Raw genomic sequence first — 21,655 nt, forward strand, 5'->3', positions numbered from 1 at the left:
TAAAAATAATTACAATCTTTAAAAATAATTATAATCATAACAAATAATTATAATAATCTAAAAAATAATAAAGATCTAGCCAAGTGTGTTTTTTCTCTTAGAGCAGTATACCTGGAAGGAGAGTAGCAGCTTCTGCTGTGTGCCATATAAGGGCTTGATATAAAATGTGTAATATATGATGAGTTGATCACATACGATGGTGGTTTATGGAACCCAGGTACTCTGCAGTAGATGGGAAACTTTTTACTACTCAGATTATGTCTCGGCTCTTAGGTTTGACCAGGGCTAAGCATTTTTTTGGATGATGATATTGTGCTTGTGATTAGAAAGAGACTGCAGTTTTGGGGAAAAACCCACAAGTTTTCTTTTTGTTTACATGGAACGTGTGTTTTTATGCCTCTTATTTTCTTACCCCTTCTTTTCTCCTCCCCCAGTCCCCAACCTAGATGACAGGCTTGTGGGAAGATTTAGTAAAATAGACAGGTGTCAAGGAGTCTTAATTATAAGGGTTACCTTGTTTTTTGTTTTTTTTTTGACAGTTACTGGGAGATTGGAGAGTTGAGATTCCAACAGCTCTGTTAACTAACTGCTCAGTGCAGAGGCAGCTTGTACCTTGTGATTGCTGGTCATCCACTCTCCTATATCTTGTCCAGTGTGACAGTTAATATCACTGGGAGTACTTTTAATTTCTAAATTTCCTGATTTGCATTTAAATGAACCATCCTAACATTGCATTAACTTAACCTTGCTGTTAAAAAAAAAATTGGCATTGAGTAGCTGGGTGAGGATATTGGAAAGCTTTGGAGCAGACACGTGTTAAGAGTGATGTGGCTGTTCTGTTGTAAATGAACGTTTAATGTCTTTGGAGAAGGGACGGAGCTCTTTGCACGAGAGAGGCAGTTGGCCAGCAATCAGCCTCGTTCTGATGGAGCTAGGCTTTTATTTTCTGCTTGTTGTTTCTTTACTTCTCTTTCTGTCATAAAGATTGCTAGTCAAACACCTACATCTCTGCCCCTGTCTGAATTTATAGTGAACTTCTGCCTTAGAGCCAGGATTGAGGTTTATAAGGTAATGAAGACTACAGTTTAACTTTTTATTTAGTTCCACTAAGCGTGATCCCTCCTGGAAAAACCGAAGGTTGCTGTAATTCATTAAAGTTGGCTAGCTGTAGTAGGTTTTGCCATAGATCTTGTGAAACAGTGCTCTGTAAGTTAATTGGAAAACTTAGAAACTGCCATGAGTTTAAAACTTATTTGTTTAGGTCCCCTAAACAATTCCATTAATTGTAGAGAAGCAGAAGATATGACTAAGATTAAGGCAGGAGCTTTGTCTTGGTAGGCTTGTAAATATTTTAAAATCAGGTTGCATAAATTCAGTTCAACTAATACTGTGTCTGCTCCGTATAAAGCACCTTTCTTGCCAGCGACTTAAGGGACATAAAGAAGCATAAACGTAGTTATCCTTAAACTTAAAATATAGCTAGGAAGACCACAGGCTAAACCTGGGTAAAATTAATTACATTTAATAAAACAATTCAGAGGCTATGGAGAGAAAATATAGATGAAAGGGAATACTAGAATTTCAGGGCTGGAAGGACTTGGAACTTAGAATTCAAACCCCTGTATTTTATAGATGAGGAAAGTGAGGCTCCAGAGAAGTGAGGTGACTTGCCCAAGGTCAGGTAATAAGTTAGTGACGAAGCTGGTACCAGAAGCCATGTTCTTTCTAGGCAACGTATTCTCATTAGATTTTAAGGACTCTCCTTTTAGTTTTTGAAATCTTTTTAGGGTTGGGGTCACCAAGAATGTTACTCAACTCTGTAGTATAGTTTAATAATATTAGGTGTCACTCTCAGCAGGGCCTTTGATTAACGATGCTGCACGAGGCAGGCAGTTTCCATGATGGTTATTGAAAAGTCTTGAAAACACGCTGAATGGGTGGGTGCTCAATTTTCAAGTGTCAGTATATTTCACATTTCAAAGTGTTAGTGAGTGATTGAGTCCTTTGCTTTAACAACTTTAGTGGGAACCTGTGTCTGGTGAATTTTTGTGGGTGAGGCTGGAGACCTCCGCAGAGACCTGAGTTAAGAGGACATGGAGTTCTGGAATGCAGACCTGGAATAGATTTTCGGGGAGAATCTTGTTCAGTGGTTGTAAAGTGGTGACTTGTAACAAGATAAACATAGTACTCAGACACGTTTGCTTTTCCTGCACAATGGTGCACTTTTTCTAGAACTAGTTGCTAAAGTTCAAGTTGGGTGATTTCATGTAAAAGTCTGCATCTTTGTAAAAATCGGATGATCTGTTCACCCTAGATTTGCATGATAAAGATTGCATAGAGCTGATGGATGGTTGGGCACAGGCTTTCCCTGGCCCCTTCCTAGTGTTTTCCCAGACACAGAGAGTCAGGTGTCATTGGCAATTTACCGTGTTTCCCTGAAAATAAGACCTAACCGGACCATCAGCTCTAATGCATGTTTTGGAACAAAAATTAATATAAGACCCAGTAAGACTGGGTAATATAGTATAATACCGAGTCTTATATTAATTTTTGCTCCAAATGACGCGTTAGAGCTGATGGTCCAGCTAGGTCTTATTTTCAGGGAAACACGTGGTTTTTCTCCAAGTGTCAGACTTCTCCCTCACCCCCAACCTTTTTTTTCCCTGACTGGGCCTGCCCAGTCTTTGCAGGCTCACCTTGGGTAACTTCCTCCCTCTTTCCTCTTCAGATATCTCTTCTAGCCTTCCTTCTCTACAGCTTCCCTGTGGCCTGAGACCCTATCTCTCAGCCCAGTACTCCCATCTTGGTTCCCAGTTTTGCTCATGTAGGTAAAGTGGGCCTGAACTGTAGGTTCTAAAGCAGTAGGAATGCATATGTGTGCTGTTTGGACCTTGATTTGCTGGTTTTCAAAAGTTACTGCGTCCTCAGGCCTAGTAATTTTTCCAGGCAGTGGGTGGGCTAACTGCCCTTCCCCTGGGCTCCTGTTTTTCAAGAAATCTTTCTATTTCAAGAAAAAGTGGCAGAGTATATTTCTTTGGGAAAGCGCATTGTATATTGTACTTGTTTAATAATAAAAACACAAATGTAACCACATGTCTGCTTGCAGTTAGCTTCACTTAACTCTGGCTCCTTCCCTGGCTCCTTCCCTCTCCAACGCTCGAAAGGATTTCTGTTATATGTGTGTTGACGCAGTGCCTATGGAATGCTAGGATATAGGAATGCAGAATCTGTGGGGCAAATTATTCTTTCTGAACTCTTATCTGTGACATTTGATGACTTTGCTCGAGCTGTTATTAGCACTTTAGCAATCCAGAGCACTCCATCTTCTAAAGTTGACTGACTTGGGCTGATTAGTTTAGTGGACAAATAACCTTTAAAAACCAAAGTATCGGCCTGACATGAGTGTAGAGAGCGTATTTGCCCCACTTGCAATGAAACAAATCTCCTGGGAACCAGCATTCTGTGTTACCAGATCAAGCAAATCCAAATTTCTTTTGGTCCCCATCTCCAGTGACTCTAAAATTTTTGATGTTTAAGCTAAGTCTTGGTGGAATGTTAGATGATGCCTGCACTGACATTTTCTGCAGTATTTAAAGGGGTCCACCTATTTGTGCCTCAAGCATACATTTATGGGAGACATTTTTGTATTAAAATTGTCAAGAGTGGACCAGTCACAGACCTGCACTCTGTCTCGTCCTGGTCGTCATTTAATACAGAATTTGAGTGTTTGATGGCACTTTCTGTGGAGCATCTAGGACTGTGCTGTGTGATAAGATAGTCACTACTATGTGACATTAATTAAAATGAAATAAAATGTTAAAAATCAATTTCTCAGCCACTCTAGTCACATTTCAAGACATTTCTCTCTCTCTCCTCTCCCTCCGTCTCCTCTGTCTCCTTTACCTCCCTTTTCCTTCCTCTCTACTTCTTCCTCCCTTCCCCTCTGCTCCTACCCCTCTCACTCTATCTCTTCTCTTCCTATCCTTTTTTCCCATTTCACTCCTCCTTGTTCCTCTTCTCTCTCACTTCCTCCCTTCTCCCTCCAATTCTCCCTCACACTTTCCATTTCTCTCTGTTTATATACATATATTTAATACATGATTTTTTCTGAACTATGTGAGAGTAAGTTGCAGACATTATGCTCATGACATGAAATAAGGACATTACAATATAATGATGGAAATTTGAAAATTTAACATTAATACCATTCTATTATCTAATTCATAATCTGTTTTCAACTTTTCTCAATTATCTCAATATTTTTTCCTTCCAATACAATTTCAGTCCAGAATTACTGCATTTAGTTGTCATGTCTTTTTAGCCTCCTTTAATCTGGAAGAATTTTCAGTCTGTTTTTCTTACCTTGACATTTTTGAAGACTACAACCAGTTATTTTGTAGAATATTTCTCATTTTGAGTTTGTTTGACGTTTCCTCATGATGAGATTGACGTATGATTTTGGCAGGAAATGCCAAAGAAAGTGATGTATTGTTTTCTCACTGCATAGCTACATGATGTCAATTTGTCCCATTATTGGGGATGTAATTTTGATCATTTGGGTAAGGTGGTGTCTGCCAGGTTTCTCCACTGTGCAGTTACTGTATTCCCCCCCTTTGTAATCAGTAAATAATCTCGTGGGAGTGACCATGGGACTGTAAATATTCAGTTTCTTAGTAAACTTTCACCCGCTCGGTTTAGCGTTCTTCAAGGATTCTTGCCTGCATCAATTATTATGTAGCCTAAATGGAGATTTTTCTTTTTCTAAATATATTATTTATTCCACATTTATTAGTTGGTTTCCTTTGTATGGAAGAACTTTTCCTTCTTTAATCATATTAGCATGGACTCATGATTATCGTTTTATTCAGTGGATCTAATTTTATTCATCAGATTAAATTTATTTAATTTAATCTCCACAAAAGCACTCTGAAGGTAATGAGTCTTATTTTATAAATGAGGAAACAAGTTCAAAGCTGTTAAGTGATGATCAGGCATACCGTTTGACTGTATTATCCTCCTTACATCTTGTAAAATATTCTTTTTTAATATGTAAATGACTTTCTAAATATCTGTAATTTTATAATATCAAAAAATACAGTTAGGCCAAAAGAATGTTACAACCACCTATAATCCCCAACTTTTAGAGATAACATTATTATTATTTTTTTTTTGGTTTATATATCCAGGTATCTGTTTTATGCCCTGCAGTTATACTTCATATTGTATATGAAGTAAGTCCATCTTTAGCAGTATGCATTTCGAACATTTACTCATCAACGTTTGCAACATTGCCCCCATTTTTTTAAAAAGAAATTTCAGGTATACAAAGAAACTAAAAGAATAAATCTGTGAATACCCATTTTACATGTCCTCCACCTAGATTTAACAATATGAGTATTTTTAAATAATTCCTTGATCTCTCTATGTACATATTTTTACTTTTGCTGAACCATTTGAAAGTTGCAGACATTTTGACACTTTTCCCCTAAGTATTTCAGCATGCAATTCCTAAAAATAGTCATTTTTCTACATAGCCACAGTTTCATGATCACATCTATGAAATTGAACAGTAATTCCGCATCATATAATATTTAATAAATATTAAAATTTATCCAATTTTCCTACAGATGTCTTAATAGCTGTTTGTTTCAAACAAGGCTCCAAACATGGTGCATGTATGCATTAGATTCTTATGTCTCCTGGGCTTTTTAGTCTATAATAGTCCTTCCACCCTCACCCCTCAAATATTGACCCTGAAGAGTTAGTCTCATTGTAGAATGGCTTACAATCTGGAGTTGTCTGTTTCCTCATCGTGGTCTGTATCTCCTATAAACATGGACTTTCTAAATTTGAAATTCAGTCTAGGTTAGGGTTTCTTAGCTTGCAGTGAATTTGCATTAGAAAAATTTTGTCTTTGTTTTCACCATTAACAGGACTTTAGCATTTACTTTTATATTAATGTAGACAACAAACTACAGTTTTCAGTTGAACCTGTAACTGTGTCACCAGTAGGAATCGCAGTGCTTTTCATATCTGCAATAATTATATCTTGAAAAAAAGTGCATGTTTATTAATTTGAAGTCGTTATCAGACTTCTAATTTAATATTAATAATGAAGCAAATATATTGCTGTATTATACATTTGTTTATAAAGTATTGTGATAGCTGAAATTTAATACATGTGTTTCCTTTATAATCTTTTGAATTGTATTTCACGCATTTAAAAAATAATCCGAGAAAAGGGCTGGAGCTGCACTGTCCAATACAGAAGTAACTAGCCACATGTGGCCACTGAGCACTCGATGTGGCTCATTGGCATTTAAATGTGCCCCAAGTATAAAACACATCCTAGCTTTCAAACACTAAGCACTTAGGTGAAATATCTCTAATAATTTTTTCAAATACTGATTATATATTGAAATGATAATATTTTGGATATATTGTGTTAAAATATAGTGTTGAAATTAATTTGATCAGTTTCTTTTTACTTTTATAATGTGGCTGTTAGAAAAATTTAAATTCCATAGGTGTCTCACATTATGTTTGTATTGGCAAGCTGGTCTATAGGCCAAAGGAATCCATGACATTGAAAAAGGTAGGGTTAAACATTTAGTTTAATTTTGCTGTTGCACAACTATCTTTGCTCAGTTTATAGTAACATTTAAAACTTTTGAAAAACATTTAAAACTTTTTTCAGTAAGAATACTTGATAGATAATATGGGATACTTCATATTTCATCATATTAGGAGACATAATATCATGTGTCATTATTAACAATGCTAAAGGTTAGTTATTTGTTTAGGGGGTAACGATTGGATCTCAATGCTGTAAAGGTATATCTTGCCCCCTTTGTAACCAGTAAGTAACCTGTCAGGTGATACTTGGTGCCTTACAAATACCCCATCCCCAACAGCCTTTTACCTAATGGTGGTAACATTCGTTGATACTCCTCACCTGAATCAGTTATTATATACATTCATGGTAAAGAAATTCCCTCCCTACCCTCTTTCTTTTCTTTTGAGGTTCCCTGTGGTCATAGGATGTCTGTCTTTTATGTCTGTCTGTCTGTCTATCTATCATAGTTGCAGTCATTGTTCTTGATATTCAGCTTGTTGTAAAGTTAGCCAATGGGGCCCTTTGTTCCTGAGTCTTTTTGGTATGATCTTGTTAGTCTTTGTGCCCTTCTTTGCTTTCTGTGCAGTAGGATATCTCTGACCTGGAATAAGCCTTTTTCTTTTCTTTTTTGAGGAGCCCTGATTCCCTTTAGTGGGAATGGTATTTAATAGAAGTATAGACTTGGGCAGTGAGAACATTGTGTTTTGTTTTTTTCTAAATTTTGACTTTGTTTTTTAAGAGCAGCACAGTACTCAGTGATCTGTTGTTTGAAATTTAGTTTCCAATTTTTAATGATTGTATACAGTGCTGTTGTGAACATAATTATATCCAAATTTTTACATGCACCTTGATTTTTCCGTTAGCATGGAATTCTATAAGTTGAATTGAAGGCACTACTTTTAGAAGCAAATACAAACTGCTTGGTATTTTACTGAAGTCTTTTCCCTTAGTCTTAAACCCTTTAATGGAAGTTTACCTTGACACTGATACAGTGATATTTGACTAAGTGCAACTTGAAATTTCTTCTGGCCGTGACTATTAGTAGCTATAGATGCAGAGGGCAGCAGACTGAAGCCTTATGTTTTAATAGAATAAGACAAGATGTTCTCTAACAATCCATCAAGAAATGAAGTGAGGTGTACCGTTTAGATAATACTGTACTATAAATGTTGTGGAGTAAGAAAAGTCAGAATCTTCTGTATTAGTCTTCATTCACTTTGAGCTTTTCATCCTGCTTCTAAGTCGACGTGGAAAAACTGGAAGTAGAAATGTCTTGGTGCAGAGAAGCCCAAAGGGAAAAAAAGCTCTGTGTGTTTGGGAAGCTCTCTTATAGTGCCCCTAATGTTTGTAAACTAGAAATCTTAAGAGGTTGGAAGAGTTAGTGAGCCCTCATGTGCAGGCTGGTAACAATGTTTTCATCTTGTGGTGCATGTAGCTTTCCTGATACAACAAAAGTCCTTAAGTAGGAGAAAATTTGTTACATATTTTATGTTTGTGTTTGATTTTTGGCTTTTTGTTTCTCTTTCAGAAATGACTGCTGTCCACGCAGGCAACATAAACTTCAAATGGGACCCCAAAAGTCTAGAGATCAGGACTCTGGCAGTTGAAAGACTGTTGGAACCTCTTGTTACACAGGTAAGAATCTGAAAATGAATACATAGTTGTTATAATACGTTCCATAGCAGTAGGTCTGGGTAACAAACACAGAGCAGGTTATTTAGTTCAAAGGCTTATCTTGAGCGGTTGAGATTAGGTTGATAGTACTTCATGATTTGGCTTCAGTAATAATTAAATATTGATGTATGGATTTATTAACCCTTTAGAAACAACCCTTTAGTTGCTGCTGTTTTCTTCAGCCTTACTGGTGATAATAGGGGCTAGTGGTATGCAGTGCAACTTTCCAAATGTTTGCACTTTGCAGACATTTTCTTGGCATCACTCTTTTCTTGGCATCACTCTTTTCTTGAAAGGTATAGCCAAGAAAGACGTGGATCTGGAGCCTTGACGGTTGAGTTTCTTCCCCCTGTTTAACACACCTTTCATTGTCTGTTAGCAGGTAATTTAATTTGAGGGCGTAGGTTTGGTATGTTCTGTTACAAATACAAATAGCACAATGTGATGACATTTCATTAACTGTTAGCAACTAGCTGTGCATTTTTAGTGTTTTGGCACAGTTTACTAGTGTGCGTGTATGTGTGTGAGAGAAAATGAAGTGTGGTGGCACGTGCTATCTTAAAAGCTCCATTCCAAATGGTAAGTATAAACTAGAATTACACACACACACACACACACACACTCACACACATACACAATTTTAAAAATATGTGTAGGAGTGTGTGGTGAGACTTGGGAGCGTTTACTTTCTTGCAGCCCGTCTGCTGCAGTTCTCAGTAGACCTGCACATTACACTGGTCACAAATCTTTAGTCATCTTCAGCCTGCGGGTCGTTTGGTATTGTACGTACTTATGATGGTTCGTGTTCTGGGACTTAAAACATCGCCACAGGAGGCTGCTTTGGGCACTCCTTCCTTTCTCCTTAAGGGCCTTTGCTAATTAATTGTGTGAATAAACAGAAGATTTCAGAAGTAAGTTGTCCTAAAACATTTTGCACAGATGGAAAATAGGGGGAAAATGTGAGCTCCAACTAAAGCTAAGTTCATCGTTGACCTCTTTCTGGAACTACTTGATGAAATACAGTAGAGATGTCGAACTTGTTTCTAATCAGTTTTTAATCGATAAAATCAAACTAAAAACCTAATGGTCATGTTTGAGGAATTAAAATATTATATTTCTTACACATTGAGATAGCTAAATTATTTTGGAAACTAAACATAGGGTATCATTGCTGTATATCTAATATGAAGAGTTGTATATTATTTGTTAATGCTTGGTGGACTCTCATAAATGTGATGTTTCATTTTGTGATGAATAATTTACTTGTGCTATCTTTAAAGATGGTAGTTTCTGTTATTTTCATTTTAATTAACTGCAGTTCAATTTTTTAAAATGAAACTTTTAGGTTACGACTCTGGTAAACACCAACAGTAAGGGGCCCTCTAATAAGAAGAGAGGTCGTTCTAAGAAGGCCCATGTTTTGGCTGCATCTGTTGAACAAGCAACTGAGAATTTCTTGGAGAAGGGGGATAAAATTGCAAAGGAGAGCCAGTTTCTCAAGGAGGAGCTTGTGGCTGCGGTAGAAGATGTTCGAAAACAAGGTGGGTCAGTGCTGCTTTTTTATATATAGAAAGGCAGGTCTTTCTAGAAAATGACTTCAAGGTTAACTTTGTGCTTGATATTCTCATAGGCTTGCCCGTTACTCAGTAACTAATAATATTTGTTACTGGCGATGTATTACCTTACAGTGGCTTAAGTTTTAATCAGTAGAGGTAGTAACAAAGTAACATCTTTTCTGGAGACTCTGACTCCACCTCTCTTGGGTGTTCCAAGTAAAAGTTGACTCTTAGAAGTGTTGTAACACAATTTGATAGAAAATAAATAGGGCCGAAGTTTACCTTTTAGCTTGTATAGTGCCTCTGTTTAGTCCATGCTGAAGGTACAGAGGTGATAAAATGGAAAACGTCCAGCAATTCTGAGGATACCATAGAAATTGTCCCATTCTGTCAGACTGGTATGTTAAATCAGCCATGAGTATTTACACTGTTTTGAGTTCGAAATAAATTGAATCTGGGAAACTCAGAATTAATAAAATGATATTGTAACCCACGGCTTGCCAGTAATTACTGGCATCACGATGATGCTACAGATGGTATGATGAGAGGGCTTTGAACGTGGAAGATTCACTTCTTTTTTTTTCCCCAATAAATTTTATTGGGGAATATTGGGGAACAGTGTGTTTCTCCAGGGCCCATCAGCTCCAAGTCGTTGTCCTTCAGTCTAGTTGTGGAGGGTGCAGCTCAGCTCCAAGTCCAGTTGCTGTTTTCAATCTTTAGTTGCAGGGGACACAGCCCACCATTGGGATTTGAACCGGCAACCCTGTTGTTCAGAGCTCACACTAACCAACTGAGCCACCTCACCTGTCCGCCACGGAAGATTCACTTCTTGAAACCTGTAGTTTTGGTCCAGCAGGAGGACTTCAACAAAGACATAGCTTTTTGTAAGGTCTTTTGGATATCAACTAATGTGCACTAAGCCCCTACTCTGTGCAGGCGCTTTGGTGGCCCTTGGGAGAACTTCGGTTGAATCTCTGAGGGCTGAGAGCAGTGTGCATAGTCCATTGAAGTGTTATGTCACATTCATCCTTGTGACAGTATCCAGAAGGGGCAAAACACATTACATGGAGATGTTATCTTCAGTACTGAATTTGCAAACTAAAAACCTTGAATGGTACATATTTTTCTCAGTTTTTAGGTTGAAGGCAAATATTTCTCGTACTGCAAATGATGAGATTATTTAAATTCCATAATACTAGCTTGTTGGATGTATTAGTTTCCTAGGGCTGCCATAACATAAGTTACTACAAAGTTGACTTAGAACAGCAGACATTTATTCTCTCACATATCTGTAGGCCAGCTATCTGAAATCAAGTTGTCAGGGTGGGTTCTTTCTTAGGGGCTCAGAGGAAGAATCTGTTCCATGCTCTCTCCTAGCTTCTGGTGGTTGTCTCATCCGTGGTGTCCCTTGGTTTGTAAACACATCATCCCAATCTCTGCCTTCATTGTCACATGACAGTGTCCCTTTGTGTCTCTGTGTACAGTTTCTTCTGATAAGGACATCAGTGATTGAATTAGGGTCTACCCAAATCCAGTTATGACCTCATCTTGATTATTATCTGCAAAGATCTTATTTCCAAATAAGGCCATGTTTACAACTTCTGGGTGGACACGAATTTTTGGTGGCACTATTCAACCCAGTAGAGTGGGTTTTGAATTGATTTATTTTAAAGCAATTTAATCGGGCAGTTAAGACAGTTTTTGATATTTCTGTTGAGAAAATCAGGATGTCTGTTCCTTATTGTCCACTGTGTGCAAGTTTTATTCCCCAGGCCTCCTTGCCTCCTGTAATGAAATTCACAATAATATTAACAGGTGAATTTGGCCAAGTATTCATTGAGTCTAGTGACTACAATATTTATTTTCAGAATGCATTTAATTGTTGCACATAACTTTTTATTTCACTCTATATATGTTCCTTATTTCAGAAGTTTCTCTGATGGAAATCTGTAGTAATCATGGTAACAATATATGCATCCCCCCAATTTTGAATGCATGTCTAAATTTCTGTTTTCTTGTTATTTTTGTTTTTATCTGAGAAAATCTTTTATGTGGCTTTGAATCACAAGTACTTGTCTATCCTAGTCCAACTTGGCAATTATTTATGATCATGATCTATTCATGATAATTTACCTTCTCGTTGGGGGAAAAAAAGCTAAAACAAAAACATAACTGCCTCCCATCATCATTAATAAATGGTGATGAAACCTCTCTCCTATCATAAATAGAACAACATACATGTTATGAAAATGGTTAAGCACAGATTCTTGAATCAGCCAAGCCTTGTTATGGTGTTGAAGCTGTTTATTCATCATTTGAAACCCTGTAGTGATGTTAATATGTCTGTCTGCAGATTCTTTTAAAAAAGTGGAGCCTAACTCTGATCCTCTTGAATGTGTGTTGGACTTAGACACTCTTACTTCTATAAAGAATAGAATCGCTCCTTTTGAGGCAAAGTCATACAAAGAGTATTGTATTCGCCTGGCTTTTTCTCATGGATTATTCACTCTGGGGGAAGCTGGCTGCTATGTTATGAGGACGCTGGGGAGGTCCTATGGAGAGGAACTAAGGTCTCCTGCCAGCCGTCAGTACGTTTTCCAGTCATGTGAGTAAGCCACCTTGGAGGCAGATCTTCCCGCTCCAGTCAAGTTTCAGATGATGACAGCCCCATCCAACTCTGAATTCTTGATCCGCAGGAAACTTGGGGACATAATGTTTATTTTAAGTTACCAACTTTTGGGGTAATTTGTCAGGCTGCAAAAGATAAGTAATACAAACACCTTTCCCAGACCTGCCTTCAGTGGTCCTGAGCATGTAGGCAAAGCTGACCTAACTGCTCTAGAATTTTATTGGTATATGAAACAGAGTAATTGTGATTCACCCGGAGCTCCACAGCTGATTGAAGTAGAGTAAGAATTCTTTGCATTTCAAGTCTGTTGCTTATCCACTGAAACACTTCATTGCTAAAGGATGTATAAGATTTCTTTGTTCTGAATCATTGTGGACTACTTTTGTCTAGTACAAACTGGCAAATTTTTTTGTAAAGGGCCAGGTAGGAAATATTTTAGACCTTACTGGCTATACAGTCTCGGTGGACACTTCAGTTCTGCAGTTGTGTTGGGAAAGCAGCTATAAAAATATGTAAACAAATGAGCATGACTGTGTTCCAGTTAAACTTATTTACAAAACGGGGCGGGCCAGATTTAACCCACGGGCTATATAGTTAGCTGACTTCTGTTCTAGGGTTTTCCCAGACTGTTAACGATTTGGAGCTTACTGTTTTAAAAAAAGTATTTATTTATGTATTTATTTATGATACTTTTGAGCCATAAATTAGACCTTCTTTATCTTTGAGTTTGTACAAGCCCTGTGCTTTCCATACAATCATAATTAATAATCAGTTAAATGTATGGATTTTTAGCATAACTTAATTTTCTTTTTGTATTTGCCCCTGATTACATGAATAATAAATACAAATATTTGTGAGTACGCTAAAACCTTATCATTAACACTGTCGGTGGGTGAACGATTCGTATAAAGGCAGGGTCTCTTTACCTCAAGGCCTGTGAAATGGCCAAGGGAGCCCCCTGTGGTGCATGGGAGTCAGTTATCAATTACACTGCATCCTAATTGATCTCGGGGTTTCATTGTACTGCCAGTTAGCCTAGACTAGTTCTTGTAGCTACCTGGTGTGGGCAGAGACACACACGTGCCTCTTAGGGATGCTTTTTTCTCTTTTTTGGGATCCTGCCCACCCACACTCCCCCACCCTGATTAAATCATTCTACTTTATACCTTTTCTTCCTAATTCTTATCACAGTGGTAATTAAATAATTTGTTGTCTTCCCCTCTTTAGGCTCCATCAGGGCAGGTTTTGTGCTGGTCTGGTGACCGTATTCTGTGGCACCTGTCATGGCTCCTGGTCCACAATAGACACTTAAATGTTTTAGGAAGACGATTGACTGTGTTCTCCAAGAAGTGTGTGAGGAGAGGCTCTTGTCTCAAAAATTAAATGAGTTTTCCTCCCCTGTGCCAAATGTAAATACAGGGTAGGGGTGGAGAATGTTACCTTTTTAAAAAACTGAGATATAATTCACATAACGTAAAAGTTACCCTTTTAAAGTGCACAATTCAGTGGTTTTTAGTATACTCACAGTTTTGCAGCTAGCACCATGATTTAATTACAGAATATTTTTATCACCCAAAAAAGGAATCTCATACCCATACATATGTATTTTAACAATACCTAGAAAGCAGTATCTAAATGTATTTTATGAATCCTTGAATAGGGCTCTGAGAAAAAGAGGGCCCTTAGCTAGGTAGGAGTCATCCAGGGGACAGAGATGGGAAGACCTAAACAAAACTTATTTGATAAAGGAGAGACGTTGAAAAAAGAGGACCGATGATGGTAAATTGGGCGTGGAGTGATGAGGAATAACATCTACTAGAACAGGGTTGTTGTTGTTGGTTTTTTTTTAAAATCTGTTAGTTATAAATTCACAAAGGCCACGATCAGACTTGCTGCTGCCCAGTGGCTTCCCTGCAGTGGCTCACAGACAGTTCTGGGTAGATGAAGGAGAAGAAGGCTCCAAGAAGCTGAGGCGCACCTTTATGTATTCCTCCTGCGCTGTTTCTAATGACATTCTACTCAGTAAAGGGCCGGATAGATGATTGGTATGCTGGGTAACTATGGATTTCTTGGGAAAAAGCTTGCATGAGAGAAACCAGAATGGGAAAAGGGCTGGGTGACCACGTGTGGTCTCTGATGAAGAGATACTGTCTTCTATCACACAGGGGACCATTTTTCTTGTCTCCCAGAGCTGATAATTATATTAATTTACATGAAAAGTGAATTAATAGAGTGAGTAGCATGCAAGGAATGGAATGGAATGGGAAAGGGAGCATGGTTCTGGAAAAGTTTTCTGAAGGTGCACTGGCTCTTGAAAGGTCAAGAAGGGAGGGGGAAAAGTCATCCAGGTTAAAAAAACCAAAACGAAATAGCAGATGCAAGATGTGCATGGGGAACAGTGAGCGAGGGCCCTGACTGGACAGGGGTGTTGGGAGAAGAGGTTGGAGCTAGATTTTAGAGGGTGGCTTGGAATACCAGGTGAAGAAGGGAGGACGACCAGGGAAACGAATCAGAATCAGAGAATCCTGTGGTTGAACTAGGTTTCTCACGTTCAGATTCCCATATGCTTGAATATATCTAGTGACATAGGACTTGTTACCTCTGGAAGCAGCTTTCTCTAGCATTGCTTTGTGTTTATTTTTAAAGCTTTTTTCTTCTTAAATTAAACTGAAATATGTCTCCTTAACTTTCTTTCTGTTGTAAGAGGTTCTGCCATCTGGGCAACACTGAATATGAGGAAAGTGTGGTGTTTTGAGGAGATTATTCTCTCAGCTGTGTTCAGGAAGAGTTAAAGGGTTTGGGAGAGGGCATAGAGGCAGGGCCAACAGTCAGGAGAGATTGGGTGTGAGCTGGAGCTGTTAAGGAAGGAAAGGGATAATTGGTCACTTGTCAGGCACAGTTAACTCCCAGCTTGGCCTGTGCAAATCTTCTTTAGGTAAAACTATGGACGTGGTACTTGAAAAGTTGTAATAATTTATTTTCCTGTGATTTGAATCATTTAGGGGAATGTGTTGAGGCAGCGTGTGCTACTAAAAAACTCTAGGTGAATTACCTAAAATTTGCATATTCTCCTCAGCTTGGAGCCATTAAGATTCTGCTGTGCTAGTTTTCAGTCATGTTTAAAAACCTATTAAAAGTATTTGCTTCAGTGTTTATTTACACTAATAAAAAGTCCATTAACAGCTTATTTTATGTTTCTTTTTATTTTAATTCACAGGAAGTGCAACAGTAGTACAGAAGTTCAGCATACCCTTTACCTAGTTTCTCCCAATGGTTGCATCTTACACAGTATAATGTCAACACTAGGAATTAATACTGTGTTTCCCCGAAAATAATACCTAGCCAGACAAACAGCTCTAATGCTACTTTTGGAGCAAAAATTACTATAAGGCCTGGGCTTATTTTACTATAATATAAGACTGGATCTTATATAATATAATATAATATAATATAATATAATATAATATAATATAATACCTGGTCTTGTGAATTTTTGCTCCAAAAGATGCATTAGAGCTGATTGTCTGGCTAGGTCTTATTTTTGGGGAAACACAGTATGTGTATATAATTCTCTGATTTTATCATATGTGTAGATTTATGTAACCACCACTGCAATCAACATACAGAATTATTTTATCATCTCCCTTTGCTACCCCTTTATAATCACACCCATACTGCTTACACTCCCTACCATCCCTAACCCTTAAGAACTAATGTCTCCATCTTTAATTGTGTCATTTCAAGAATATTGTACAAATGGAATCATACAGTATAGGATCTTTTGAGATGGGCGTTTTTCATTCAACATGACGCCTTTGAGAGCCTTCCACGTTGGTATAGCACCAGTTTGTAAATTTTAGGTAGTGTTCCATGGGTACCCCATGGTGGGGATATAGCTTGTCTTTTGATCCTCTTAACAGGTCTCTTGCATAGTAAAAGTTTCAAATTTTGATGAAGTCGAATTTACTGACTTTCACCATCCTCTATTATGGATCATGCTTTTGGTGTCATGTGTAAGAATTCTTCACCAAACTTTAGCTTTTGAAGATTTTCTCCAGTTTTAAAAGTTTTGTAGTTTTACATTTAAACCTTTTTGACTCATTTTGTGTTAATTTTTGTACAACATGAGGTTTAGAGCAAGTTCATTTTTTTTGCTCCAGTACCATTTATGGAAAAGACAGTCTTTATTCCATTGAATTGCTTAATATTCTTGTTAAAAATTAGCTTTACTTGGATTACTTCTGGGTACCCTTTTTGTTTCATTGGTCTATGCGTCTATCCCTCTGCCACTACTGTACAGTCTTTATTGCTATAGCTACATATGTCTTACAGTTAGATAGATAGATTTCACCTACTTGATTTTTTTCTAAATTGTTTTAGCTATTCTAGTTCTTAAGCTTTTTCGTATGAATTTTAGATAATCTTGTCTATATCTATAAACTGGGATTATGATAGGAATTACATTAAACTTATAATCAATTTGGGGATTGACATTTTAAATATATTGAGTTTTCCAATTCATAAGTAAAATATGTTTACATCTGTTTAGATTTTTTTTCATTAGTGGTTAACATATAAGTCCTCTACATGTTTTCTTAGATTTACACTCTATCATTAATGAATAATTATAAATAGTATGTTATATTTATGTATTTTTATATTCTCTTTCATGCCCTTGGCTACCATCATATGCATTTTACCCTAGTTTTAATTCTAGCTTTGATATCATTTTATAATTTTCTTTTTAAAAAATTAAAAGTATTTTCAGGCATTTTTAAATGATTTAGTATACCTTGGAATTTATAATCTCTAAAACTATACTTTCTGTTGCATCATTTCTCTATTATTGGACTGAAAGGTTTTTGTATGTTTTTGATATAAATACTAGTGCTGTAGTGAATGAATACCATGTGCACGTAGTGTTTTCCTTTTTAAAATTATATTCTTGACGTACATTTCCAGATAGGAATGTAGGGACACAGATCTTTTTTACAAGTAAATTTATTTACAACAAAGTGCACAAATCAGTGTATAATCTGAAGTTTTACGTACATGCCTACCTTTGTAACTCATTCAGAAAGTTTCTTCAGGAAACTTTTAGGGCTTTTAAAATGTACTAGTAAATTGTTCTTTAGGAGGGTTAGATCTTCAGTTTGCTAATGTTCATATAACCTCACCAATTATAAGTTACAGAAATTCAACTCAAACTTTTTTAAACAAAAAGGGAATTTATGGGCCTTTGTAATTGGGAATTCCAGGAGTCCAGTAGTAAGTCTTCACTTATGATCATTGATAGGTTCTTGGAAACGGCGACTTGAAAGGAAATGACATACAATAAAATCAATTTTACCATAAGCTAATTGATACAAATAAGAGTTAAGTTTCTAGGGCATATTTCTGGTCATAAAAACATCAAACTACTAAATAAGGACCCCAAACACTTCTAACATTAAAATAAATGTGAGCTATCTATACATTTAAGAGAGATTAATAAATACAAGTAAAGTAATTATTTTCTAACCTCCCTATTCCGGTTCGGGGTCATGGGTGGCTGACTGGAGCCTATCCAGGCAGCTCAGGGTGCGAGGTGGGAACCAGCCCTAGACAGGATGCCCTTCCCGCAGGGTGCGTGCGCGTGCGTGTGTGCACACACTCACACTCAAACACACACTCAGACCAGGATGATGTAGACAGGCCTGTTCACCTCACTTGTATGTTGCTGGGATGTGGGAGCAACTGGGGTGCCCAGAAAAAACCTGTGCAGACATGGCGAGAGTGTGCCATCTACACGTAGCGGTCCGGCTGGGACTTGTTTTTTTTTCTTCTTCTTTCTTTTCCCATCAATGTTCTATAATGAAACAACATTGAATGGAACGATGTTATTCAAGGACCTGTAAATCCCGAGTTCAGGCATGGCTAGATATGACTGACTCCATGGATATGAGGCTTTCTTTATCACCTGCCTCCATGTATTTCCGTTTACTTCTATTTTCATATGTACATATTGGACAAGATGTCCACTTCTGGTTTGAGGTGGTCATCCTAGTTTTGTCATCCCAGCAGCAGAAGAACTTTTCTTCCTCAGTGTCTGTCTTAGGGGACTGATTATCTTTGCTTGGGGTCATGCTCAGCGCTGAACCAGTTTGTTTTGCCAGAGGAGACTGATTAGCCAGCCTGACTCACACGTTCACCACAGGACACAAGGAGTCGGCGAGAGTTCTCTAAGGGAAAAAGAGATAAAATGATGTTGAATAGAAACAAGTTGTCCTTGACAAGTAATGGGATAGTCCATTAAAATTTTTTGCAGTCCTTATAGGTGTAAAATGCTACTTTCTTTTTTAAAAAATTTGCATTATTTGGAGCTAATTGATGCTGAGCATTTCTTCATGTTTGTTTATTAATGTATCTGGAACATAAAGGTGCGTGTGAGAGCCTGTAGGGCAGTGATGGGATTTATAAACAGTGGTGCTCCTTTGCTGATTTGTTGAAGCCCTGTTATTTTTCTTTGGTTGGAATTCTGCCAGGTTTTCAAGAATTGAGTCAAGGCTTATTGGGCTGGAAGTGCTGATCTTCTAGATTTTCCATCACTAATCAGTCTGTTGGTGTTGCAGAGGGGGAGTAACTTGGGAGTTGAAAATCAAGACTTGATTGCATGTGTCTGTAATGGTTTTAATGGTAGGACCAGATTTAGTTTTGGCAAAGGTGGTAGAATTCTGTTGAATAGAGCAAGGATTATAGCTAAAGCCAACGAGTTTTACTGTCTTCCAGACCATTTGGCTTGATTTTTCTCCCATGGCTGCCATACCACTAACCACAGCCAGCCACCTCTCGTGTATGTGCTGTTATTCACATGGTGGACAACATGGAAACATTTGGATGATCCACTGTAGCCGCTTCTCCAGTATTGAAAAAAACATTTAATAGTGACACCTACAAATACCTTCTCTCTAAATGGCTAGAAGGTGAAAATAGAGTAAATTCTTCATCCAATAAATGTCCAATAAATAGAAAGCAAACACTTTAATGTTTGGCTTGTAGTTTCCCCCCTTTTATGTCTGTTTATGTTGAAGCATTATTTGTCTTAAGATTTTTTTTGGAGGCTTTCTTTTCAAGTTCTGGTTTTTGGATCATCATTCCATTTCAGGTAACTTTGATTATAGTACAAGTGCATTGTCCTTGAGTAGAAGTAGGACTTCAGCTTCTTGAGAGCAATCAATGTGTTCAATGCTAAGTCTCAATTGTTACAAGAACCATTTTTTCTGTGGAAAGTGTCTTGTCACTTTTAGAACAAGAAAACAGTATTTATTGGTCTACTAAAACAAGAGTTAAAACTGTTGAGTTTGCTAGCATCTGCGCGTGATCTTAGCAGCTATAGTTGATTGGTGAGTATACTCTTTAATGGTCTTGTTGCACAGATAACGTCTCAACTTTTTAAATCTTGAAAGCACAGAATTATCCAGTCAGATGAAACTGACAGTCTCTTAGAGCATTGACTTAAAGAAGGGATAGTCAGTGAGGGTTTTTAGTTGATACTAATTAAGAGACATTCTTTTATATATCTCAGTAATTGTGTAGTGAAATTGAGGACGTAGATGCCATCTTCCTTGGTGCAGCTTGAATGCTTTGTTTATAGGGAGGAAAAAACACACATATGAAGGTGTGTGTGTGTGTGTGTGTGTGTGTGTGTGTGTGTATGTGTTGGCAAGGCAGTTTTAAGGAAAATGATATATTTTATCCCTGACGAAAGGATGGATGTTGAGCACAAGCTGTCAGGCACTTGAGGCATAATTTTTTCCCTGGCAACTGACTAGAGTCAGATTGAAGGAGGTGAAAATTGGTCTCCTGTCCAGTGCAGATGTTGACAGCTTCAGATGGATGTATCCACATCTAATATAGGCAGCCTGGAAGACAGATATTAAAAGGCAGATGTGATCAGGACAAAGCAGCTGTTGGGGACTGTTTCGAATAGGGTTTGAGAGGTAGACAGGAGGCAAAGTGGAGTCTGGCTTTGCTAAGTGTATGATGTGAAGACTTGAAACATAGCTTTGAGGAGCTTTGTGTGGGTGTGTGAGAGAGATGGCATTTTAATTTGTCTGGTCCTGTGAGTGTGGTTTTCATCAGGTTGGGATCATGAGCTTGATCTTTTATATATGGGCTCTAAATTTTCACAGGAGAAAAATGACAAGTATTTCAACTCTGTAATATTGAGCATGGGTTTCAAAAAGTGTTAATAATAATGCTCTGGAAGAGCAATAGTAGAGAAACATTTAACATTTTGAAAAAGATTAAAGTTAAGTTAATTAGGATTTCAGATGACTGTAATCACTTTCTTCATTAAACCTAACAGAAAGCTGCTGATTTTTCTCATACTCTTGCTTTGAATTCTGGCTTCTCATTTGTTAACCTGCCTTTCCCCCTTGCCGTCTGGGTAGATTTTTCATCCTGTTTTGTAGATGTCTCTTTTCATGTGATCCCCTGATGGCTGGGTCTGTGGTTAGAAATGTTTCCACTCCAATTCCTACCCTACATATGTTTCTGAAGACTGTGATTAATTTAAAACTTGTTCATTATTGACCCCCATTCCTCCACTCACATCATTTAATCCATTTTCTCTTGCTCTTCATTTAACTTGAGCAGGAAAAGCAAAATATAAATTCTAAAAAATCATTAACTGGTTATCACCCGGGTGTTTTATGACCTAAAGTTGTCTGTCTGGCTTAAACTGTAAGTCGCTAGGGTAGAGGCTGTATTTCCTTTGACTTGGGATGTGTCAAGGATGCTGTCTGTTTCCGGATCGCTATCCTGTGTGAGCATATGCTGCTTTGCAGAGACTCAGGTTCTGGTGTAGCCAGCTTGGAAGTGAGGAAAGGAGAATGAACTTATTAAATTCTAGTTTCCTGTGATTTTGAAATTGCTCCTCTTTTTTTTTTCCCAAGTCTGTCTTGTTAACTCACAAAATAAGTAACACTAACTAGGAATAATAATGCTTAAGTTACGGTGGGTAATATTATCACCTTAATATATGAGTATTTGTCCAGCGTAGCCAAGGAGTTATCTCAGGTATTGCAATTTTGACTTTGGCAGGACTTCACCCATGATGATGCAGTAACGTGGTTTCTACTAGTTAATTTCTTAAGAAAGTGATTCCAAGTTGAAATGCATGTTATGCATTTATTTGAA

The 21,655-nt window shown here is 37.5% G+C and overlaps 1 protein-coding gene across 3 annotated transcripts in view; it reads left to right on the forward strand.

Moving 5' to 3' along the window:
- The window catches only part of CTNNA1 (catenin alpha 1), a 281,342-nt gene that overhangs the window by 139,224 nt on the left and 120,463 nt on the right, over positions 1–21,655 (forward strand). For all 3 annotated transcript variants that reach the window (XM_074313590.1, XM_074313589.1, XM_074313591.1), the window contains 2 exons: positions 8,145–8,251; positions 9,636–9,831. In XM_074313590.1, coding sequence (XP_074169691.1) covers positions 8,145–8,251; positions 9,636–9,831 — 303 coding nt within the window. The remainder of the gene's footprint in view (positions 1–8,144; positions 8,252–9,635; positions 9,832–21,655) is intronic.

This window comes from Rhinolophus sinicus, linkage group LG10 (assembly GCF_036562045.2).
Source record: "Rhinolophus sinicus isolate RSC01 linkage group LG10, ASM3656204v1, whole genome shotgun sequence".
Classification (NCBI taxonomy): domain Eukaryota; kingdom Metazoa; phylum Chordata; class Mammalia; order Chiroptera; family Rhinolophidae; genus Rhinolophus; species Rhinolophus sinicus.